This window comes from Corylus avellana, chromosome ca10, assembly GCF_901000735.1.
Source record: "Corylus avellana chromosome ca10, CavTom2PMs-1.0".
Taxonomy (NCBI): Eukaryota; Viridiplantae; Streptophyta; class Magnoliopsida; order Fagales; family Betulaceae; genus Corylus; species Corylus avellana.
The window spans coordinates 6,208,619-6,229,557 of record NC_081550.1 but is presented as its reverse complement, the minus strand read 5'-3'; the positions used below and the strand labels follow the sequence as shown (position 1 = coordinate 6,229,557).

The 20,939-nt window shown below is 37.9% G+C and overlaps 2 protein-coding genes across 2 annotated transcripts in view; one reads left to right on the top strand and one right to left on the bottom strand.

Annotated features, from left to right (window-relative positions):
• LOC132162806 (AP-2 complex subunit alpha-2-like) overlaps positions 1-6,879 on the top strand; it is a 21,096-nt gene extending 14,217 nt beyond the window's left edge. The window contains exons 25-39 of the mRNA XM_059573035.1: positions 1,319-1,424; positions 1,551-1,616; positions 2,181-2,287; positions 2,377-2,481; positions 2,553-2,673; positions 2,786-2,971; positions 3,138-3,371; positions 4,018-4,098; positions 4,254-4,418; positions 4,539-4,625; positions 4,725-4,850; positions 5,443-5,523; positions 5,616-5,687; positions 6,111-6,190; positions 6,270-6,879. Of these exons, the coding sequence (XP_059429018.1) occupies positions 1,319-1,424; positions 1,551-1,616; positions 2,181-2,287; positions 2,377-2,481; positions 2,553-2,673; positions 2,786-2,971; positions 3,138-3,371; positions 4,018-4,098; positions 4,254-4,418; positions 4,539-4,625; positions 4,725-4,850; positions 5,443-5,523; positions 5,616-5,687; positions 6,111-6,190; positions 6,270-6,423 (1,771 nt within the window). The 3' untranslated portion in view covers positions 6,424-6,879. The remainder of the gene's footprint in view (positions 1-1,318; positions 1,425-1,550; positions 1,617-2,180; positions 2,288-2,376; positions 2,482-2,552; positions 2,674-2,785; positions 2,972-3,137; positions 3,372-4,017; positions 4,099-4,253; positions 4,419-4,538; positions 4,626-4,724; positions 4,851-5,442; positions 5,524-5,615; positions 5,688-6,110; positions 6,191-6,269) is intronic.
• A 667-nt stretch (positions 6,880-7,546) lies between these two features.
• On the bottom strand, positions 7,547-19,757 carry LOC132163327 (DDT domain-containing protein PTM). The gene is made up of 10 exons (XM_059573574.1): positions 19,596-19,757; positions 18,529-19,471; positions 17,167-17,874; positions 15,656-16,901; positions 11,293-11,581; positions 10,965-11,089; positions 10,372-10,838; positions 10,240-10,268; positions 9,205-9,690; positions 7,547-9,098 (listed from the first exon to the last, which is right to left on the bottom strand). The coding sequence occupies exons 2-10, from the start codon at positions 19,326-19,328 to the stop codon at positions 8,098-8,100; spliced, it is 5,151 nt and encodes a 1,716-aa protein (XP_059429557.1). The 5' UTR covers positions 19,329-19,471; positions 19,596-19,757; the 3' UTR covers positions 7,547-8,097.
• Between the last annotated feature and the right edge of the window lie 1,182 nt (positions 19,758-20,939).

Here is a 20,939-nt window from a genome sequence, read left to right as displayed (position 1 = left end):
AGAACAAACCTTGGGCCAACTTATCAGGTGAAATTTGAACTCTTCCCCTAGCCTACCCCATAAGAAGTCTCAATGAAGATTCTATATGGTTTGCAACACCAGCAGGGAGAGGGAAAAGAGACATGAAATTCGTTGGCAAATTCGAAAGGGTGCTCTTGATAAGGGTTGCCCTACCATTGTTAGACAAGTACATCATTTTCCAACTAGCTAGCCGTCATTCTATCTTCTCAATAACAGCGTCCCAAATAGACTTGGTCTTATAGGAGGCTCCCAACAGAAGACCAAGATACTTCAAAGGCAAAGACCTTGTAGCCCAAAATGCCCGCCAATCCATCCACACTATCAGCATTATTATCCACAAGAACCAATTCCGACTTAGTCAACCTTCAAACCGAAAACAACTTCAAAGCATAAAAATAAGGCTCATAGATAATGTAGGTGGTTAGGATTGACCCTATAAAAACCAAAATGTGATTCGCAAACAACAGGTGTGATAACCACACCAGAGTGTCTAGACCCCACAAAAATGCCTAAGAGGAAACCCCCATTAACAGTTGTAGAAACATTTTATTTAAAGCTTCCATAACGATAACAAACAGAAAAGGGGACAAAGGATATCCCTGTCTCAAACCACAAAGCTATTGAAGAATTTGGACGGATTACCATTCACCAAAACAGAAAAATGCACCGAAGAAATACAATGCAATGTCCACGAGTGCCTTTTCTCCTCGAATCTGCACCTCCTCAACAAATAAAGTAAGAACTTCCAATTGAAGTGATCATAAGCCTTCTCAATATCCAGTTTGTAGAGCACCCATGGCTCGCCAGATCTAATCCTGCTATCTAGACATTCATTAGCTATGAGCATAGAGTCAAGAATTTGTCTACCTCTAAGAAAAGCATTGTAGAGTGTCTTTAGGAGTCTGTGGATCTGTGAAAAGGGCAGTTTGATAGTTAAGATGGTTAACTGTTTGGTATCAAAACGCTTTTGTATGCTGGATAAATTAAATGTAGATGATGGGTTTTGGATTTTCTGCCTACAGAAATGGTGAGGCTAGGGCAGTCTATATCTTTCTCTCATTTGTATATTTTCTACATGCCCTTTTTGCCCTGATACCTGATGCAAATTGATGGGCTAATTTCTAATTAGCTTTCTGTTTTTTGTTTTGTATTTTCTGAGGATTAAAACTTTGGGGTTCTAGTTTGTGACTGAGGAGTGAATTTTATTATTTGATAATAAATAACTCTCTGAAGCATCCTGGGCATTTTCTTCTACTATATGCTGGGCGTTCAAATAAAGTTTTTTTATGTGATACAGGTATGTGGATGTGATTCTTCAATTGATTGATAAGGCTGGGGATTTTGTAAGCGATGACATATGGTTTCGTGTTGTGCAGTTTGTTACAAACAATGAAGACCTACAGGTGATTAAATGTTTATACATATGCTTTGTTACTTCCTGTTTCTTTTTTCTTTTTGATGAATTACCTGTTTCCAATAAAGGTTTTCATATTCCTATTGTTCAAATGAGATTTTATGCATTTGATCAGCCTTATGCGGCAGCAAAGGCGAGAGAGTATCTTGACAAGCCAGCTATACATGAGACAATGGTGAAGGTGTGTATCAATGGTTTCATGATTATTATTTTTGAACTAGAGATATTATTTTATTTTTCTGCTCTCTTTTATTCTTTGCCTCTGTAAGCACATCGGGTTGCTGATGTTCTATTAATGAAGAATGCTTTTTAAGTGTTTGCATGAGAGGCCATTGCCAACCTTGTTTAGTAATAATAAAAAGAAACCTATAAAAAAAAATATATAAAAATAAATTAAAAAAAAAATAAAAATAAAAAAATTGAGGAACCCAGAATTTGCATAGCAATACCACAATACTTATCATAGTTGCATGTCATGTTCCACAGATGAATCTGGTCAATTTTGTACTTGAATTTTCTGAGAGTTCCAGTTTCATATCATGTCAATGAAGCCTGTGAATGTTGATTGGTTCTTTTCCTTGTGTATGGTCATGTACCAAAGCCATATATTGATTGATCCACGTCAGGCACAAATAATTATTTAAATTATTTGCAAGTAAATCAAACATATCATGATACATCAAAAAATAACAATTTGTTAGGATAATTGTCTAAATTTATTTGATAATTGGCATGTGTGCAACAGGTCAGTGCATATCTCCTGGGAGAATTTGGCCACCTTTTGGCCAGACGGCCAGGGTGTAGTCCGAAGGAAATATTTAGCGTTATACATGAGAAGCTTCCTACTGTATCGTAAGGGCACTTAACCTTTACCCCTTGTCTTACTAAGTTGTGATTTTCATTTCTTCTAGTATATCTTAGGGTCAATTATTTATTTGCAGGTCTTCTACCATTCCTATTCTTCTCTCAACATATGCTAAGATTTTAATGCACACTCAACCCCCAGACCCAGAACTACAGAATCAGATTTGGGCAATTTTTAACAAGTGAGATTTTTACCTCTAAAATGCCACCAAATGATGTAGGCATTTTTAACACACTTTTTTCATTCTTGTAGATACGAGAGTTGCATTGATGCTGAGATACAACAACGAGCTGTTGAATATATTGCCTTGAGTAGAAAAGGTGCGGCTCTAATGGATATATTGGCTGAAATGCCCAAATTCCCTGAGCGACAGGTACTTCTGGTGCAGATTAGTTCAGTGGCAATATACTCAGTTTTGTATGTTCGGTTAAAGGGTTCACTAGAAGGTTTTTGGCACTAACTTTAATATTTCCTTTAAAATTTAGTCCGCATTGATCAAGAAGGCTGATACTGAAGTTGATACTGCGGAACAAAGTGCTTTAAAGTTGCGGGCCCAGCAGCAAACATCAAGTGCTCTGGTTGTAACTGATCAGCGTCCTGCGAATGGGACACCATTATCATCTGGCACTCAGCTTAGTGTAGTAAAGGTGCCCAGCATGAGCAGTACTGCAGTAAGTTCTTCCTTTTTTATCTTTTTCTTTTATTCGTTGTATGTGGTTTTTTCCTGAGCTCTAACATTGTTACCATATTCTCCTCGTTAATTTTGGAATCTTAGGATTGAATCTGCATTTGTTTTTTGTTTTAATTTGCAATTGATATATTTGATTATCTTGACAGGATCACAATTCAGCAGAGCAAGGATTGTCCCATGAGAATGGGACTTTGACTAAAGTAGATCCCCAACCTCCAGCCGATCTCCTTGGTGATCTCTTGGGTCCACTGGCTATTGAAGGTCCTCCTAGTACGGAATTCCAGTCTCAACAAACTATAGTCTCTGGATTGAAAGATGTTCCAGATACAATTGAAGCCGCAGCCATTGTTCCTTTTGGAGAGCAGACAAATTCTGTTCAGGTACTACTTACTGTTATTATGAGACTCTGCATTGCTTACGAAGAGGTGGGTTGAATAAGATGTTTCATATGCAGTGACCCTCTGTAGGGTAAATAGGAATATTCATTATATTTAACATAGTCTGTTGAAGTCTAAATGAGCAGAGTATTGCATTGCTTATGCTTGATGCACTTAATTTTTTAGCTATCTTAAGCAAGCCTTATAATCAGCCAATCTTGGTTGAGCTCAAGTAGCTTGAACTTTTACCGAGTTAAAAGACATGTCAAGCATAGTAAAAGGTTGCTCAAGATTGTCTCATTTGCATTACGAAAGCTAGAGGCTTCTTGAGTCTGCCCTGATTGTGTCAAATGGAGCTAAGCTTGAGCAGCTCAACTTGTTTTGCTTCCCTAAAAATCTGAAGCTTCAATAAAAATTGTTTTCACATTTTCTCCAATCCTTTCCCACAACTTACTGATTGCCACGTAAGATGGACAAGTTCTGCAACAATAGACTTTGCTGCATGTCCCTGTTTATTGGCTTTTATATCTGGCTTTATCAAAATTAGAAAAACATGGTCTAGTCTCAGCTGATATGTGCTGTAAGATTGTGATATTCATTGTGCTTAATCAAACTTTTAACCTGCTAATCCCATTATTCATTTTTGTAGCCAATAGGAAATATTGCTGAAAGGTTTCAGGCTTTGTGCTTGAAGGATAGTGGTGTTTTATATGAAGATCCTTACATCCAGGTTTTTTCTTTCCTCCAAATGTTCTTTCTTCATCTGTTATATATAATACCATAAGATACCTCCCATTGTAATATTTTGTGTTTACCTTTCAATTTTTCAAAAGGTTAAAGCTTTTACTAGGCTTATGGTAATTTTGTTGTTAAATATTACCTCAGATTGGCATTAAAGCAGAGTGGCGAGCACATCATGGGCGACTTGTTCTTTTCTTGGGAAACAAGAATACTTCTCCACTTGTTTCAGTTCAGGCTATAATATTGCCTCCATCCCATTTAAAAATGGAGCTCTCATTAGTACCAGAGACTATTCCTCCCAGGGCACAGGTGAAGACCGACTGTTGTTTTCGTAAAGGGTCACTGATTGTTGGTGTATATAGTGGGCACTCTTATCTTTTGTCCTTATTCATTAAATGTCCTTTACATTTTTAATATTTGGTTGTATAGGTGCAATGCCCACTTGAAATTGTGAATCTCCGCCCTAGTAGGGATGTAGCAGTCCTTGATTTCTCATACAAGTTTGGTAACAATATGGTACTTCTTATACCTGTAATTTATGTGTTTTTCTTCTGATAATTAACATGAAGCTAGGTTATATCTGTGACCTCGTGTATCTTTTTTGTCCTGTCATAGATCAATGTCAAGCTTCGCCTTCCTGCTGTCTTGAATAAATTTCTTCAGCCTATAACAGTGACAGCTGAAGAGTTTTTCCCTCAATGGAGATCACTTTCAGGACCACCTTTGAAGCTCCAAGAAGTGGTATGGTACATTTTGCTTTCTCTATAGCATTAGAGTAAATTTTCTTTACATGAAAAGTCCATTCTTTCTCTTTATATTTACTAACTGAACTTCAAGTAAAAGGATTACTTAACACTATTGCTCATAACTAATATGTGGTTATTAAATTAGAATATGTTTTTTTCCCCAGTGGTTAGAATTTCCCTTCATCATCCAATTCTAATTGAAGGTGATTAGATGTTAGGTATTTTCACCATAACCTGCCTGTAAGGCAAAACAATAGCCTTATCATCTCATCGCTAGAGAGGGGGGAAAACTTTTTTTAGTATTTACCATTTTTCCATTTGTTGAACTGTTGGAGTTCTCTGTTACCATCCAATTGTAATTGGATAGTGATGAGATGTTGGGTATTTTTGCCATAACATGCCTTCTCACTGTTGACGAATAAAAGGGGGGGAAAACATGTTGTCATCGATTTATGGTCAATAAGTGGCATTGTTCTATTTGTTGCATGTTTACCAATCGCAGGTTGCAGTCTTATTTGTTTACCTTCTCTATTTAATCATATTGATTAACATCTAGATGCTCTCTTTTTTTGCTGTCAATTGCACAGGTCAGAGGCGTAAGACCAATGCCTCTTCTGGACATGGCAAATTTATTTAACAGTTTCCAGTTGATAGTTTGTCCAGGGCTTGTAAGTACTTGCAATAAAGAGAAAAATGTTTAATTTTTATTGGGAATCTGTCGGTTATATGAAGCTTTTCATTGTTTAATTCTCTGTTATAGGACCCAAATCCAAACAATCTTGTTGCAAGCACAACGTTCTATTCAGAAAGTACACGGGCCATGCTCTGCTTGGTAAGGCATATTCATCCAGTTTCAGCATTTATGACTGGATTTTTTCGTTATTGAATCTTACCTAGTCTGTAAGACTTGCAGTTCTTAACTAAATTTTGAAACCTTCTGGTCGATATTTGGGGAAATAACCGTGATACACACACACACATACATGCTAAGTGGTATCCGAACATACAATGCACAAGTGAAGAAAATAATTCTGGCAAAGAAGAGAGAGAACCCTTTTTTTTTTTTTTGAAGTAAACAAAATATTATTGAAAAGTACAAAAGGGGCAACCGAAGTACACAGGATTTATACAAGAGAAACACCTAATTAAAAAAGGAAAAAAAAAATGTTAAGATTTTTAGAATATAAAGTTAATGATGCGATAGAATTTGTGAAAGGTCACCTTTCTGACTGCCTTTTTCTTTGATGATACTCAGGTTAGAATTGAAACGGATCCAGCAGACAGAACCCAGTTGCGTATGACAGTTGCTTCAGGGGAGCCCGCGTTAACATTTGAGTATGTTAGAATTGACAGTTGTGTAAGTTTTAGTTTTATTGTACCTTTGGTGGAATTTTCTGATGGGTTGATATTGCAGGTTGAAGGAGTTCATGAAAGAACAATTAGTTAATATTCCTACAGCCTCCCATGCTCCTACAGCAGCACCGCCTGCGCCAGCAGTACCTCAACCAACGAGTCCAGCAGCAGCAGCATTGACAGATCCTGGGGCTATGCTGGCTGGTTTACTGTGACAGAGTGAAGGTGAGTGATGTGTGAGGATTTGTTCATTATACGCTTGTAAACCTGATTTATACAGCTGGGCCCACCCATATGTCCCTCAAGTTAAAATTGTGGATAAAAAGAAACCAAGATGCAAGGGCTGGCGGAATTAAAGGGGTGAGCTAATTTGGTAGTCGGCTTAGTGGTTTGAGTGGGAATTTCCAGGGGTTGGTCGGGATTTTCAGATTCTTTCTGCACAATGTAATTGTGCCTTGGGTGAGATTTTTCTCTTTTGGGGTGAGGGTTTTTTCTTTTCTTTATTATTCATCATTTTTCCCCTTCCCAGTTTCACTGGATTGGTTTCTGTAGCATAATATTTGACCCATGTAAGATATTGCATGAAGTAGAACCAGTTGTAATAGTTTGCATTCGTTTGTTAATCGATATAGTAATATTTTCAATAAGAGCATATTTATTGGACGATACAACGGCGTTGTGATTTTTTTTTTTCCATTTTTCATTGCGTTTTGTTGTCATTGTGCTGCAAGTGATCAAATACAGAGATAAGACCTCGATGAACATGGCTCACCTACGAGGAGAGAAATCCTCGAGCTACCAAATGCTGCGTCAGGCAGCATATTAATTACCAGAGGAAAAGAATCAATCTATACCCACACTCATTTTATCGTATTCGCTTCACACCCTCTGACAGCATAAGATTAAATAACATTTAGAAATTCAATGGTGTGAAGTTGTAACATTACATGAAAGAAATATGAGTAATTGTCAATTACACGAATTACCTTAGCCAGCCAATTCAACAATAACTAATGGAGCTTTAAAATTTTCTCCATTTCTTTAAAGAAAAATGCTACATTTACTTTCGGAAAATTACCATTGACATATTATATATCGATTAATTTGTCCAAAAGCATATGTTGCATTTTTCTTGTTTAAAACAGCACGGGTTGTAAAATAATATTTACTACCTATGACTTGATGGGTGAATCACACCCTTGGTCATCCAATGGATTTAGCACACCACGTCCACACTGCTCTAGAAATGCCATTTTACAACGAATAACACTACAAGCCTATTGCCAGAAGTTGGTTGCTTTCAAACTAATAAGTAAACCAAAACATGCTCTTCAAAGGTGAGGTGAAGTCTCTCAACTTCGATTGATTGCAAAAATTGATAGAACTATACTTTATACAAACAATTCAATGAGACAAGCACAAAAAAAAAAGCCTGCTTATCTTCCAAGATCAGTGTAAATATCTGTGGCTTGTTAATTCACGGCATTCCCTATATCTGATTTGGTAACAAATTATCCATTTCATATGATAATTTTGCGACCCTCCTCCCTTCAAATCAAAGCCGCCGATCTACCATACAAAATGCCATTTTTCCAACCTTCCCAACGAGAAAAACTGAATCCGTCAGATAAAAAAAAAGAAGAGCACTTTTATCAGGGAGCAGCAACCATCTCATCAACCCCCGGCTGGCCTTTGAAACATCAATCCTAGCATTTACAAGAATTTCTCTAGTTCAACAGAAAGGAGAATGAACTTTCCCGTTCTGATCTTTCCCATTGATGAATTGTCAAATGCGGTTCGGTATTCGACCATCTCACCTAAAAGATCTCCCTTGGAAAGTCACTACGAGGAAACAAATACCCAAAACCTCAAGAGGCCAACTAGATCAGCTACCGCCACTCACGGCAATCACCACAACTCCAACTCTCTGCCTCCATTGATGACTCATCCCAAGGTGAACAGTTTCTGTGTATCTTTAACCCACAAATATAGCAAGAAAGATCAGCAGCTGGTTCTGTCTGTGAACACCTCTGACAATGTATCATGTTAACGGTAGGCTTTACAGAATTTGCAGGTTCTAGTTGGTCATTAGAAGTATCCAAGCATCCTGACCAATCCCCAGATGGATCATCAACCCCGCTGAATGGACCAACATCATCAGATGCCAGCAACTCAGTAACAGTGAAGTAAGTCTGGGGTTCAAATTCCATATCTTCATAATTAAAACCTTCATAGTCTAACATCATCTCGCTTTGAACATCCCACTCTGCCTGAGGAGGTGATGCTTTCTCTGTAGGTTCCAGGAAGAAGTTTGTTTCAAGGTGTGGTGAAAATTCAGCATGATAAAGATTGCTCTCAGATACACCATCTACATCCCCTTCACGCTTCACATGCCTTCTGATTGGAAGTTTCTGTGGCCATGGCCCAGAAGCAGTATTCTGTTCAATATCCAGTTCAGAATTATGCTCTGTAATTAGCTCAACTTTGGTAAGAGGGAAAAGAAGAGGATCATTTTCTTGTTTTGACACTTCCTTCATGGGAAATTGAGTACCAGGTTCACAATCTGAAGGTTCTAAAGCTTGCCCCATGGGAAACACTGGAGTCGCAGGTTCGCACACTGTAGATTCTTGATTAGAAACTTCCTCCATGTGAAACACTGTGGCAGCTTCATACTCTCTAAATTCAGAAATCATTCCAAAATCAGAGTCCACCGGAATATGTTCTTGCTTTGTATCCTTTGTACGTGTCTTCCTACCCTCAGGCAGCTTGTCTTTAAGGTCCGTGTAAGGACACACTGGTGACCTTATCCTACGACACCGGCAACACTTGAAGCCCACTACATCAAAAATTTTTGACTCTTGAAGTTCAACAGCTTCTGCATGGTACCATTCTGCCAATGACCACAAACACAGTGCATCAAAAAAATAGACAGAGAGAGAGAGAGAGAGCATTTTCAGTAAAAAAAATGCAGAACATATAATCTAGAGCAAACTTACTATTGCAAGTTTCACAGCAAATATACATGAGATCAGACCTATATGGCTTATGGCACAAGTGACAAACAGGTTCCAACTGATGGATACCCAAACTGCCCTTTAAAATAATGTTTTTAAGCCTGAAATCAATGCCAGTGTCTTCACTGTTCTTCTTCTTCCATATAATACCCCAAGAACACAGCCTGCGGCGGTTTTTATTTGCCAAACTAGAATCAGAACTAGCTTGTTTCAACTCAGAACGAGCATCATGACTTCTGACAGATGCTAATGGTTGATTATTACATGGAGGCCTTCCACCCTTAGGGACAGTCAATAGGTTATGACATTCTCGCCCATGCAATGCCAAAGGACTGGTTGGAGATTCTTTACTGATTTCTTTTTGAGCAAGAGCCTGTGCATGGTTACAGCGCTTGCACGTAATCAAGAACTCAACATCATCATTCATGGAAATTGTTGACAGTAGGGTACAGCCTTCATGACAATAACCTGACCACAATATGGCATAAATATTAAATACGATTTATTGGTCCAGGTCCAGAAATTTCATAGAATACAACTTTGCAAGATCTAAAACAACATGAAAGATGACAGTGAAATCCAGAAGTATTCTAGAAATATTTGGCGGAAACACTCGTAAACTGTGGAGAGAACTACATTATATCCTACTAGATTCAAAAGAATACTTTCACACACAAATCCACAAGAATTTATATGACAATTTACAAGTTCTACTTGAATGAAAATACACTACAGTTTTACTAATTGTCCATCTGCATGTAGATATTGCTCCTCAATGTTACACATCACTAGAACTTGATACACGATACACACACACACACACACACACATGTATGTATATATGTATATATAAGTATATGTTTCTTCATATAGACATCAGCACAAATTAGAAGTGGGTATTATAAGGCATCCAAAAGAAAAGAGAGTAAAAAAAAAAAAAAACATGTTAGGTCATTTTAGTAATTCAAAATAAAATATTCTGAATATAAGGAAAAAATTCAGGCTGGGTTAATGCACCTTGGCATGTACTGCACTTGACCGCATTCCTGAAGATCACACCAAGGAAAAGATTAATGAGCTTGGACCAAGTTTCTGTAGGCTGTAGAGAACTAAAAAGGAAAAAAGAATAGAACATTATAAAATAATTACCCAATTAAAACATCCAGCTGACATGAGGAACAAGAGCACACGTCCAATTTGTCTCTCTTGCAAGTAAGATAGAAAAATATATCTCTATGGGAAGCTCTCAACCTCCTCCTTTGTAACTTGAATGAGACATTCGAGGGCTCCTCAAAAGATGCCAAGTGTACTTTGTCAACATTTTCTTCATACTCTTTGATCAAATACAAAGGAATGCGAGATTCAGAAAACCAATACTTGTCATTTCCATCTTCACTTCGCTCTATTTCAATGATATTCTTCATGACACGTGAAGGAAAATGCTTTTGGTTCCCAAAAGCAACCGCATATCTAATCTTGTTTTCAACAATCTTTTTATCACAAATGACAGCATTTCGAAAAGTAGAAGCTTCTGAATCTAGGACTTTTGCATCCTGAAGGTTCTGGTCAGGACGAAGAAGATCACTCCATCTCAATCGAAAGTCTAAGTATCTGACCTGATGCAAATTCCAATACAAACTTAAAAAGATATTTCAACATGATAACACCTACAAAATTTGCTAACAATAGAGAGGGGAAAAAAAAGGGGGGTTGCAACAAAATATAGGAAAACAAGAACAAACCTGAAGTGCAAGCTGTGATGCATTCTTACTCATTTCAACTGCAGCTCTCCAAACTAACTGCCTGCTTCTTTTAGGAATCTCAGAACTATCAGCATAAGCAATCCCAGAAATCTTTCTCCAACCACCTAATGTGCCATATTACCATTAGTACATATTTTTCTTTCCCCTACATTCATAACAATCTGTAATTCAAAAATGCTAACATATATATATATATATATATATATAGTGAATAATAATCTTATTGACGGAAAAAGGCAAAAGAAAAAGGACCAATACAACAAGGATTATTTTTCAGGAAGGGAAAAGCTAGGGGTGTCTTATTTACATTGACGAGCTGCTTTTTTGACTACTGAGCGGGGCAAAATTGCTCTCTGGAATATAAGCTTCGACAGCTTCCCACCTTGCCACCAGCAGAAACCTTGGTCATGGCAACCATCAGCTGTCACTTCAGATGCAGCAGACAGTTTCCTATTTCGCCTTCCACTAAATCCCCGTTTCTGTGTTGTTCCAACGGTGGATGTAGCACTTTGAATCACAGAAGATTCAACTAACAAGCCATCCACCAGCTTAACCCAGTCCCCAGAAACAGCAATTATGTTGATGTGTTCCTCAAGCTGCAAGTGAAAAACTCAGACCATCAACCAAACTATAGATGCCACAGGCACAAACATGCCTTTAAAGAAATTTGCACCATATGGAAATTTCTCCCCATAAACAAGAGGTGGAGGGTGAGGTCATGGGTCAATTGCACAGTTGCGTGATGTTTGCCTAAAAGAATAAATATATAAATAAAAATAATTTACATGCATATGTAGCAGCAAGCAACAATTATTCAACTTGAATACTGAAAGCCCATCTGATTACTGCTGAAACTCACAAAGTCATCCTTTAGTGGCACTCAAATTTGGCTACAAGCGTTAGAAGCTTAGCAGGATCTTTACAAACTAGTGTTCAGATTATGATGCAAACCAAGCCACGCACCTGATCACTTTCATGCCATGCATTTGCCCAATACTCTTACGGGCAAGTTACAAAAATAAATACAATTAGTTCCATCACAAAAAGGGGACGGCAAGTACATGAAAGGCAATTGCAACTTAATGTACTAAGTAGCTGACAGTAGGGGGAGAGGGAGACACTAGTCACACTAGCCTAAGTACAAAAGATAATACTCCACGAAGAAGATATAAAGGCACTTTCAATAGAACACCACCAATACTGTAATAACACACCAGCACGAACTTCAAGTTTGTGAAATGTTTACTAAAAACGGTTTTGAAAACTTTACAACTTTAAGAAGTTCAAAAAATAAAAAAGTACTAACTGATATATATAAAGCTTCGAAGATTTGAATCAAAATTCAAAACAAGGATAGTGAAGAAGGAATAAACATTTTTCCTAAACCCTAAACACGATGGAGAAACAAATTAAAATGTTGGAAGAGAACACTTTTATTTTATAAGTAATCATAATATCATTAAAAGCAAAAAGTAGAAACTCAAGTACACTTCACCTAGCTAGAAGGAGAAAAAAGAACAACAAAATCATAAAAATTAAGCACCAAAGGAGCTACAAACGCAATTGTCCAAATATAAAGAGTATAAAAGGACTCAAGCTCTACCAATGTCCTCTTGATGTCTTCAAAATTTAGAGCATTCCTTTCCTTCCAAAGACACCACAAGAGGCAAGAGCCAACAACTCCTCTGAGTGCTACCACCAGTCCACCAACACATATACAAGTCAACTACTCATCTAGGCACCACCCAAGACAACCCAAAACGACTAAAAAAGAATTTCATAATGCACAAGCAACCTCACAATGGAGGAAAAGATGGTCCACAAACTCCTCATTCTTCTTGCACATTCAACACCTATTGACCACAATGACATGTCGCTTCCTAAGGTTATCCATGGTAAGGATCTTCTCTACAACCGATGACCAAGCAAAAAAGGCCGCCCTCAAAAGGACCTTAGTTCACCAAACACTCTTCCATGGGAAAGGAGTGCCATTATTACAAGCCATGACATTGTATAAAGAGCTAACAATAACAATCCTTTCTAGGAGGGGGACCAACAAATCTTATCTCCACTACCCTGTTTCACTCTCATTGAATACCCTAAGTTGAAGAACGAGGCAAAGACATAAACCTCCCAATCATGAGCCACTCTAGCAAAGTTTATGTTCCACTTATTGGAGACACAAAAAACTCCAAGTGAACTACTACGGAAGCATCTTTTGCGTAAGCAATACCATATAAATCAGGGAATGCATCCTTTAGGGCGTTGTCTTCACACCACAGATCATGCCAAAATCTAACATTGGCATCATTCCCCACCTCAAACCCAATATAACTTGAGAACATCCCTCGACCCTTCCTGATAATCTTACATACCCCACCCCATACAACTAGAGAGGCTCATTAGCACCATAGTCATTTTCCCAAGAGAGCACGATTGAACTTTAATAAGTTTCGAACCCCCAACCCTCACTCATTGACAGAGAACACACCTTAGATCAAGTTACCAAGTGAAATTTGAACTCTTTGTCTAACCCACCCCATAAGAAGTCTTGATGAAGCCTCTCTATATAGTTTGCAACACCTGCAAGAATAGGAAAGAGGGACATGAAATTCGTATGTTAATTGGAGATTGTGCTCTTTAAACAGGTAACCCTACCACCCTTGGACAAGTACATCATTTTCCAACTAGCCAACCATAGTTCTATCCTTTCAATGACACCATCCCAAATAAATATGGGCTTATAGGATGCCCCCAACGAAAGACCAAAATATTTCTAAGGCAAAGAAGAAACCCCACAGCTCATAATGCTAGTCAACTCATGCTGTGGAGCAAAGCCTAGCCACCTTTGCAATCTGCGTGCTTCATTTTTATGGTTTGAAGCTGTCTCCGACTTGAAGATTTTCAACATTACCCACACGAACCAATTCCAACTTGGCCTAGTTAATCTTCAAGCTGGAGACAACTTCAAACAATAAAAATGAAGCACGCAGATAGTAAAGGTGGCCAGGCTTCACTCACAGTATCCCAAAGTTTTGCAAATGTGAAATGTTGACCAAACCCGAATGCCTAGGCCCCACCAAAAAGCATGAGAGAGAACTCCCATTAGCAGTTGTAGAAAGCATTCTACTTAAGGCCTCCATACCAATAACAAAGAGAAAACTCATAAAGGATTTCCTTGTCTCAAATCACAAGAGCTACTGAAGAAACCAAATGGTTGCCATTGACCAAAACAAAAAAGCACACCGAAGGAATACAATATGCTATCCAAGAGCAGCATTACTCCTCGAAACCATACCTCCTTAGCAAGTAAAGTAAGAAATCCCAATTGACATGATCATAAGTCTTCTTAACATCCAATTTGCAAATCACCCATGGCTCACCAAAACTAATTCTACCATCCAGACAATCGCTTGCAATGAGAACGAAATCAAGGATTTGCCTACCTTGAACAAAAGCATTCTGGAGCTTCGAAATAATCTTCTCCACAACCCTTATGAATCTATTGGCAAGAACTTTGGCAATAATCTTATAAACTCCACTCACAAGACTAATAGGCCAGAAGTCCTTAAGACCAATAGCCTAGATTTATGAACAAATTAGCATAGTCCTGCTAAAAATATCCCTTTATTCTAATAGTGACAAATAAACTTATCTTGATAGAACATTGGTAATTGGTAAGGGATCGAGCTTATCACAGTGCACCGGCTTTAGTTTTCACTTTACTTGTAGTGCACCGAAGGCTTTCATCCGCAATGAAGAAGGTGAAGTGAGCTGGCATGGGAATTTTGGAGCTAAATGAAGCCTGGCTCGGGAAACAGCAACATTATGCTGATATTCTGGCAGGAGAGGAACAGCTGAGCTTTTAAAGGAAATCAATAGACTGAACAGGCTTTTCACATCATAAAATAGGATGTTTTAGAAGGGTTTTGGCTGCTCAACAAGAATTGTTTTCATTTCCACTTTCTTAAACTTGTAGATTTCTGGTACTTCAAGTCTTAGCACTTGCTAGCTCCTCAGTGGTTTAAGGTCTTCTGCATACTTCCCGCACACTTAGCCAAATCCCGTAAGTGCTTGGGCTCAAAACCAACAAGCAAGACATTGAGCTCCATGAAAGTTGGTACTACAAAACTAATCGATGGTGCTTCTTTTGCATATTCATGGCAGTGGGTAAAGGAGCTACAAAAAATTGTAAGCATCTTCTAATTTTAAATGGTTATTTTCAGAATACAATCAAGCAGATCGTTTTGAAAATCAGCTTGCATGACACAATTGTGGAATTTAAGTAATTTTAAAGCATGTAGACGGTTGGACAGAACAAATTCACCATAAACCTGATGCAGTCGGCCTCCAAAATATATACACAGGTCCCCAAGATGTTCTTATTACATTCTTACACATGAATGACAATTAGAGTCGGGAAAGAAAATTCTGAATTATGAAGCAAACACTAAACTATATTGGTCCCCTCAAACATATTATCTGAGCTCCCTAGCCCCTAATTCTATATATCAATTGCGATAGAACCATTATGGACACTTAAGATGAAAATCAAGTAAACAGACATTTTCCTTCAAAAACCAGCAATAAAAAGTTAGGGGAAAAAAAGATATAGGCCAACTAGAATATACACCAAATAATGAAGTAGACCAGGAAATAGAAGAACTTACTTCAAGTAATAGAGCTTTTAATGCCCCACAAGTCGAAGCCAGTTCAACTCGTTTACGCCATTGCTTTCTGTAACTAGCACTCTGAAAGGGGCCAACTATCAGACCACGTAAACTTTCCTCCATATACAAAATGTATGTTGCAATGCTAACAAGACTCCCTTCTCCACTCTTAATGGGACGAAGGCTGGCAAAGATCTTCATAGCACCTTTTGTGGCGCACAGGCAAGCATGGTTTAACATGCATCCCCTCTTGCTTGAAACAGGGGCCTTACAAGAAAGACACCAACCACACCTTTCCCTTGGGACCTCCACAAGCTTCTTTTCAGAACTTGGCCAGAAGAAACGTGAGGCTGTTAATGAAAAGGCTTTTGCTTGCAACAAATTGTTGGAAGAAGCAACTTTCCTAGAATTTTCTGAAGCATGTGCGTCTGAAACCTGAATTTCCTCTGATGAAAGACCAGCCAGTCTAGCAGCAGCAGATGCAGCAAACTCACCATGCATATAGTTATTTATATAAGCCAGAGGTTTATGGAAAGACCCCAAGTATAAAAAATCATCAACTGAATCGCCGTCGCACTTTCCAAAACCTGCTCGATTACCTTCTTTTCTTTGAGAGGCCAAATTCACAGGAAAACAAATACCATTCATATGCCCACTGTAATTGCCATTGCTGTTTCTGAAGGTGCATGTAGTAAGGTCCACCGCACCTGATCTGTCAACCATACTTTGGTGTGTTAAGTCAGACAGATCAGCTTGCTGTCTAACTGAACCAATGACTGAGTCCATTTTAATCCTCTCAGTGAACTTCATATCCGTAAGTGTGCATTCTCGCTGTCTTGTGTCACTACTGCTACAAGGCTCAGGAAGGTCAGTCTGAGTAGTCCTATCCAACGAGGTCTGCAGACATGATACAGCCACATTATCTACGCTGCTTCGATTTTCATTATACACATAGTTCTTAGCCTCAAGCATATCATGTACTTTTTGGTCTTCCTTGGCAGGAGGCAACGATAGAGTAGAAAAGTTTGCATCATCCTTTATTTTTGCTAAGTTTATATGCATTTCATTCATCACTGGAAGCGATAAGACACTTTCTGAGATGGACCAATATTGTAAAATTGCCTTACACAACCCCAAGTATAAAGCTGTATGTTGCACAGATGAACAAAGAACTTGCAGGACTTTTATAATGTCATTCTGATTGTAATATCTGAAACACGGTTCTGTGGCTATAGATGCCTTAAGCCTGCAATTATTAAAATTGTAAGCCAACAAATGGGTTAAAAATATTACAAAAAATAAGGAGAAAATTAAAGCAACACATAAAGACAGGATTAAAGAAAAAGTCTGAGATAAGTTGAGCAGTCAAGGACTAAAGTTCAAAAACCAAGTGGTTCACAAAGCTAGACAACAATAATGAGTCCCCTACAAACAAATAGGCTTATCAAACATTCAGTATAATGTGATTAACAATAAGGAATGGGGCTAAAACAAAGACGTTGAAGACATACACCAGTAAGTGGTTGCAAGTAGCCAAGAAGATCCGCTCATATGAATCTATGCCAAATATTTCTGCACCTTTAAGTGATGTTCCCATTGCAATAGTTGGCCCAATCTTATTAATAGTGCACTCTGGACAGTACCATGGCCCTTCTGGTATAAACATTTTCATCACGCCGATACACCTTGAGTGGTATGCTGATGGGCACCCATCACAGCAAAGCAAGGTCCCATCCATGCCACAAAGCCGGCACTCATCACCATTTCGATCCACATCAACATCAGCAGCATCCAAATCCTGTTTAGTACCTTTGAAACCCCAAGAATTTGAGTTACCAAGTGACTTCATCTGGTGGGTTTCTGCAATAATCTCCATAGCTTCCCAGCCCTTGCAAGCAGAAGTTTTGGAATATCTGGGGTGGACTCTTCTAGGCCCGTTTTCAGGCGGATGGGTTGCTTCTGTATCACAATCTAATCCAACTTCTGATTCTTCACGCATGTCAATCTCAACTCTTATCTCAGCAGACTCTAAGACATCATCACACAGGATTTGCAAAATCATTAACTTCTTACCTGCAGGTAAGGAATAATACTCCCTGACCAAAACCTCATAAAAAAATCCTTTCCACTCAGGTCCCTTTGTGTATCCCATGACTGTAAAATAGCAGACCAAGTAAACAGGCCAAGTCAATGTATCAAGCAAGCCCCAGTCAATGCTCCTGAAAAAAAAAAAGGAACAGAACTGAATTAATAACAGTGGAAATTGGCAATAAAAGCATCTTTCAAATGTAGTTTTACTATAAAAATATAGATATATATATAATGATATTGCAAACCATATTTATATGTCATAACATATCTCATAATATAAGTAATATAATAGGAAGTTGTGGGAAGAGAAATAAAGGACATCTCACAAAATCACTTAAGATATTCGAGGAATGGAAACCCCAATCCCAACACTGATTTTAACAAACAGATCAATAAAAAATCCACCTGTTCAATTGCTTGCCAACAGAGAGAATAACATATGCATTATTACCTAACGAGATCAGTGCTTCTAGATTTAAAAGAACAAAATGCACTACCCAATTGAATGAAATAGATGCATCAGGCACAGTTAAGTATGTAACATAGTTTTGTAAAACCCCAGATGTTGAAAATCCTAATCTATTCCCACCTTTCTTAGCAACCAAACATAGCAGAATAAAAAATTACTACTAAACATGACAAGAGGAAAACTTATGAGTAGTTAATTCCACCAAACATTATTCATGCAAAAATTCTGACACAACAACTTCACTGTAAATTAATGTAAAAGTTAAAGATACTCGTTTTATCAACAGAAGACATAAAGAAATGAAAACACGTACCTCAAGCATTTTGAGGCAAGCTCCAAGCCATCCGATGACTGCGTTTCCAGATGACGCCTCAACGCACGCATCAATGTGACATGAATGGAATCCAACAACGTGTTTGCAACACAACAATTAAGTGATCCCACTAAATCATCTAAAGTAAACGGGCTCAAAAACAGAGGGATACTAAACGACCGCAAGAAACCATAAACAGAGAAAAGATTTGAAACATACTGCTCCGGTACACCTATGGTTCCCGAAGAAGGTGGCAACTCAGGTGGCGGGATAGGTGGAGTCTCTTCATCAAACCTCGAATCCCTATCTCTCACACAATCACTCAAATCACTCGATGAATCGGCATCGCCTTCAACCTCTCCCCCATTATTTTCTACCTCACTCAATGTAGATGTTTCAATCTTATCCCCTCCATTTACCAAGGCCAACGCTTTCTTCTCAGATGCGCTGTTATTTTTTGCCCTAATTTTTAATGCTAATACATCCAGTTTCTCCCTCCTTCTACTCAAATCTTCGTCAAAATCATTATCGCCCAGCATAACCCCTCGAACCTCGCGGCTCTCCAAGTCCTCACTATCGCCGTCCTCGTAATTGACCCTATACAACCCCTGATCGTAATGTACAACTTTCCCGAGAAAAATCCCACTGCCCCCGAATTCCTTCAGCACGTACCGTCCCACCAGAGCCACCGGTCTCGTCTCCACGGCCAGTTTCTTGGTGTCGGAACCCAGACCGTTGTCTTCATCCTCTTTAGGCCGTTTTCTGGGCCGACCCCTCGATCTCGCCACCGGAGGCTCCATTTGACGGATCTAAAGCTTAAATCGGATCGGACCCCAAATCCGAATCCAATCGCAACCAAATTCTATCCTTATTTCCTCAATTTTACCTAAAAGAGTAAAATACGTCGTTTAAATTGCTGCGAGAATTAGGGTTTGTGCTGCTCCTATAAACCAAAGCAAAGACGAAATTGTATCGATTAATAATCCAAAAAAAAAAAGGTTTTTTATCTGAATAAAAACATGACGTTTCGAATAATAGATTGCAATATCGAAACGAATCGAAAATACCTGGTTAGGATTTGATAACTGCCATTGAAGATGTCTATGCGGCTATTGGGGGTTTAGAGAGAGAGAGAGATAGTGAGGGAAAGCCCTAATAGGAGAGAACAACGGCCTCTCTTCAGTAAAAGGATTCTCCATTTCAAAATGGAGAGTATCCATTTACTCCACTTGTCCTTATTTGTTTTTTAAGGGCATATTTTTTGGACAAGTTTATTATAGCGGGTCGGATGGTACATTCGACTCGGAACTCGCTTACTGAGTCCGAGTCGAGGAACACTCGAGTTTCAATAAAGATACCATAAAGATATTTTTGCCCTTATTAAAATGATGGTTTTTTTTTTTTTTTTCTTTCTTCTGTAATTGAAAAGCTAGTTGAAAAAGAGGAATTTGTGTCCCACTGACACCGCACGCCGCCTATGACTGCGGTTTCCTCTCCAAGAGTTTTGGTCTTCAATACATCAAGCAATCTAGGTTTTTTTTTAAAAAAAAGTGTTTTTTGTTTTTTATATATTTTTTTAAGGGAAATATTATGAGTTTTTCTGGTATTTTTTTAGTATTCTCTCAGTCCTAGGTGTATATTATTTTATAAATACCAAGTGGGAGAAATAAAACAAACTTTTTTTTTTTTTTTGTTTTTTATAAAATAATATACACCTAGGACTAGGAGGACACAAAGAGAATATCAGGAGAACTCCTAGCATTTCTCATTTTTTTTATGGGAAGTGTTAGGGAGCCAAACAAATGAATCCAAACAAATTTTCAAACTGACATAGTAGACAAGGGAGAAAGAATTGCATTTTTTTTTAATTAAAAACCCCTTGAATGTTGTGGGTTTATTTGTTTGGTTCTCTATCACTTCTCATTTTTTTATTGAGGAATGCTTGACTTACAAACAAATTTTATAGAAAATTTTTTACAAACTAATGTGGCATAACATGATTGGATATAAGATAAGTTCAAATTTTGAAGAACTTAATCATGTTGTGGCACATCAATTTGTAAGAGTTTTTCTGTAAAATTTGTTTGTAAACTTAACACTCATCTTTTTTATTATATGGTGGCACGTTTCATTATATAATTATATTTGATGTGGTGTACTAACGGAATCCGTCAATGTTTTAAACCAAAGTTGATATTAACGACTTCTTTTTTTTTTTTTTTTATACCACACTGAGCTTTCAAAACATTTGTATATCACATATAGCTTATTGTAAATCAATGTAATCACAAAGAGTTTAAGGTAACAATTAATTTGTACCAAAAATATGCATCAAACTATAGCATATTTGTTTCGGCGTAAAATTGTTTCCGAACAAAAGTTTTTCCCATTTTGAGGTACTTGGGCCAACT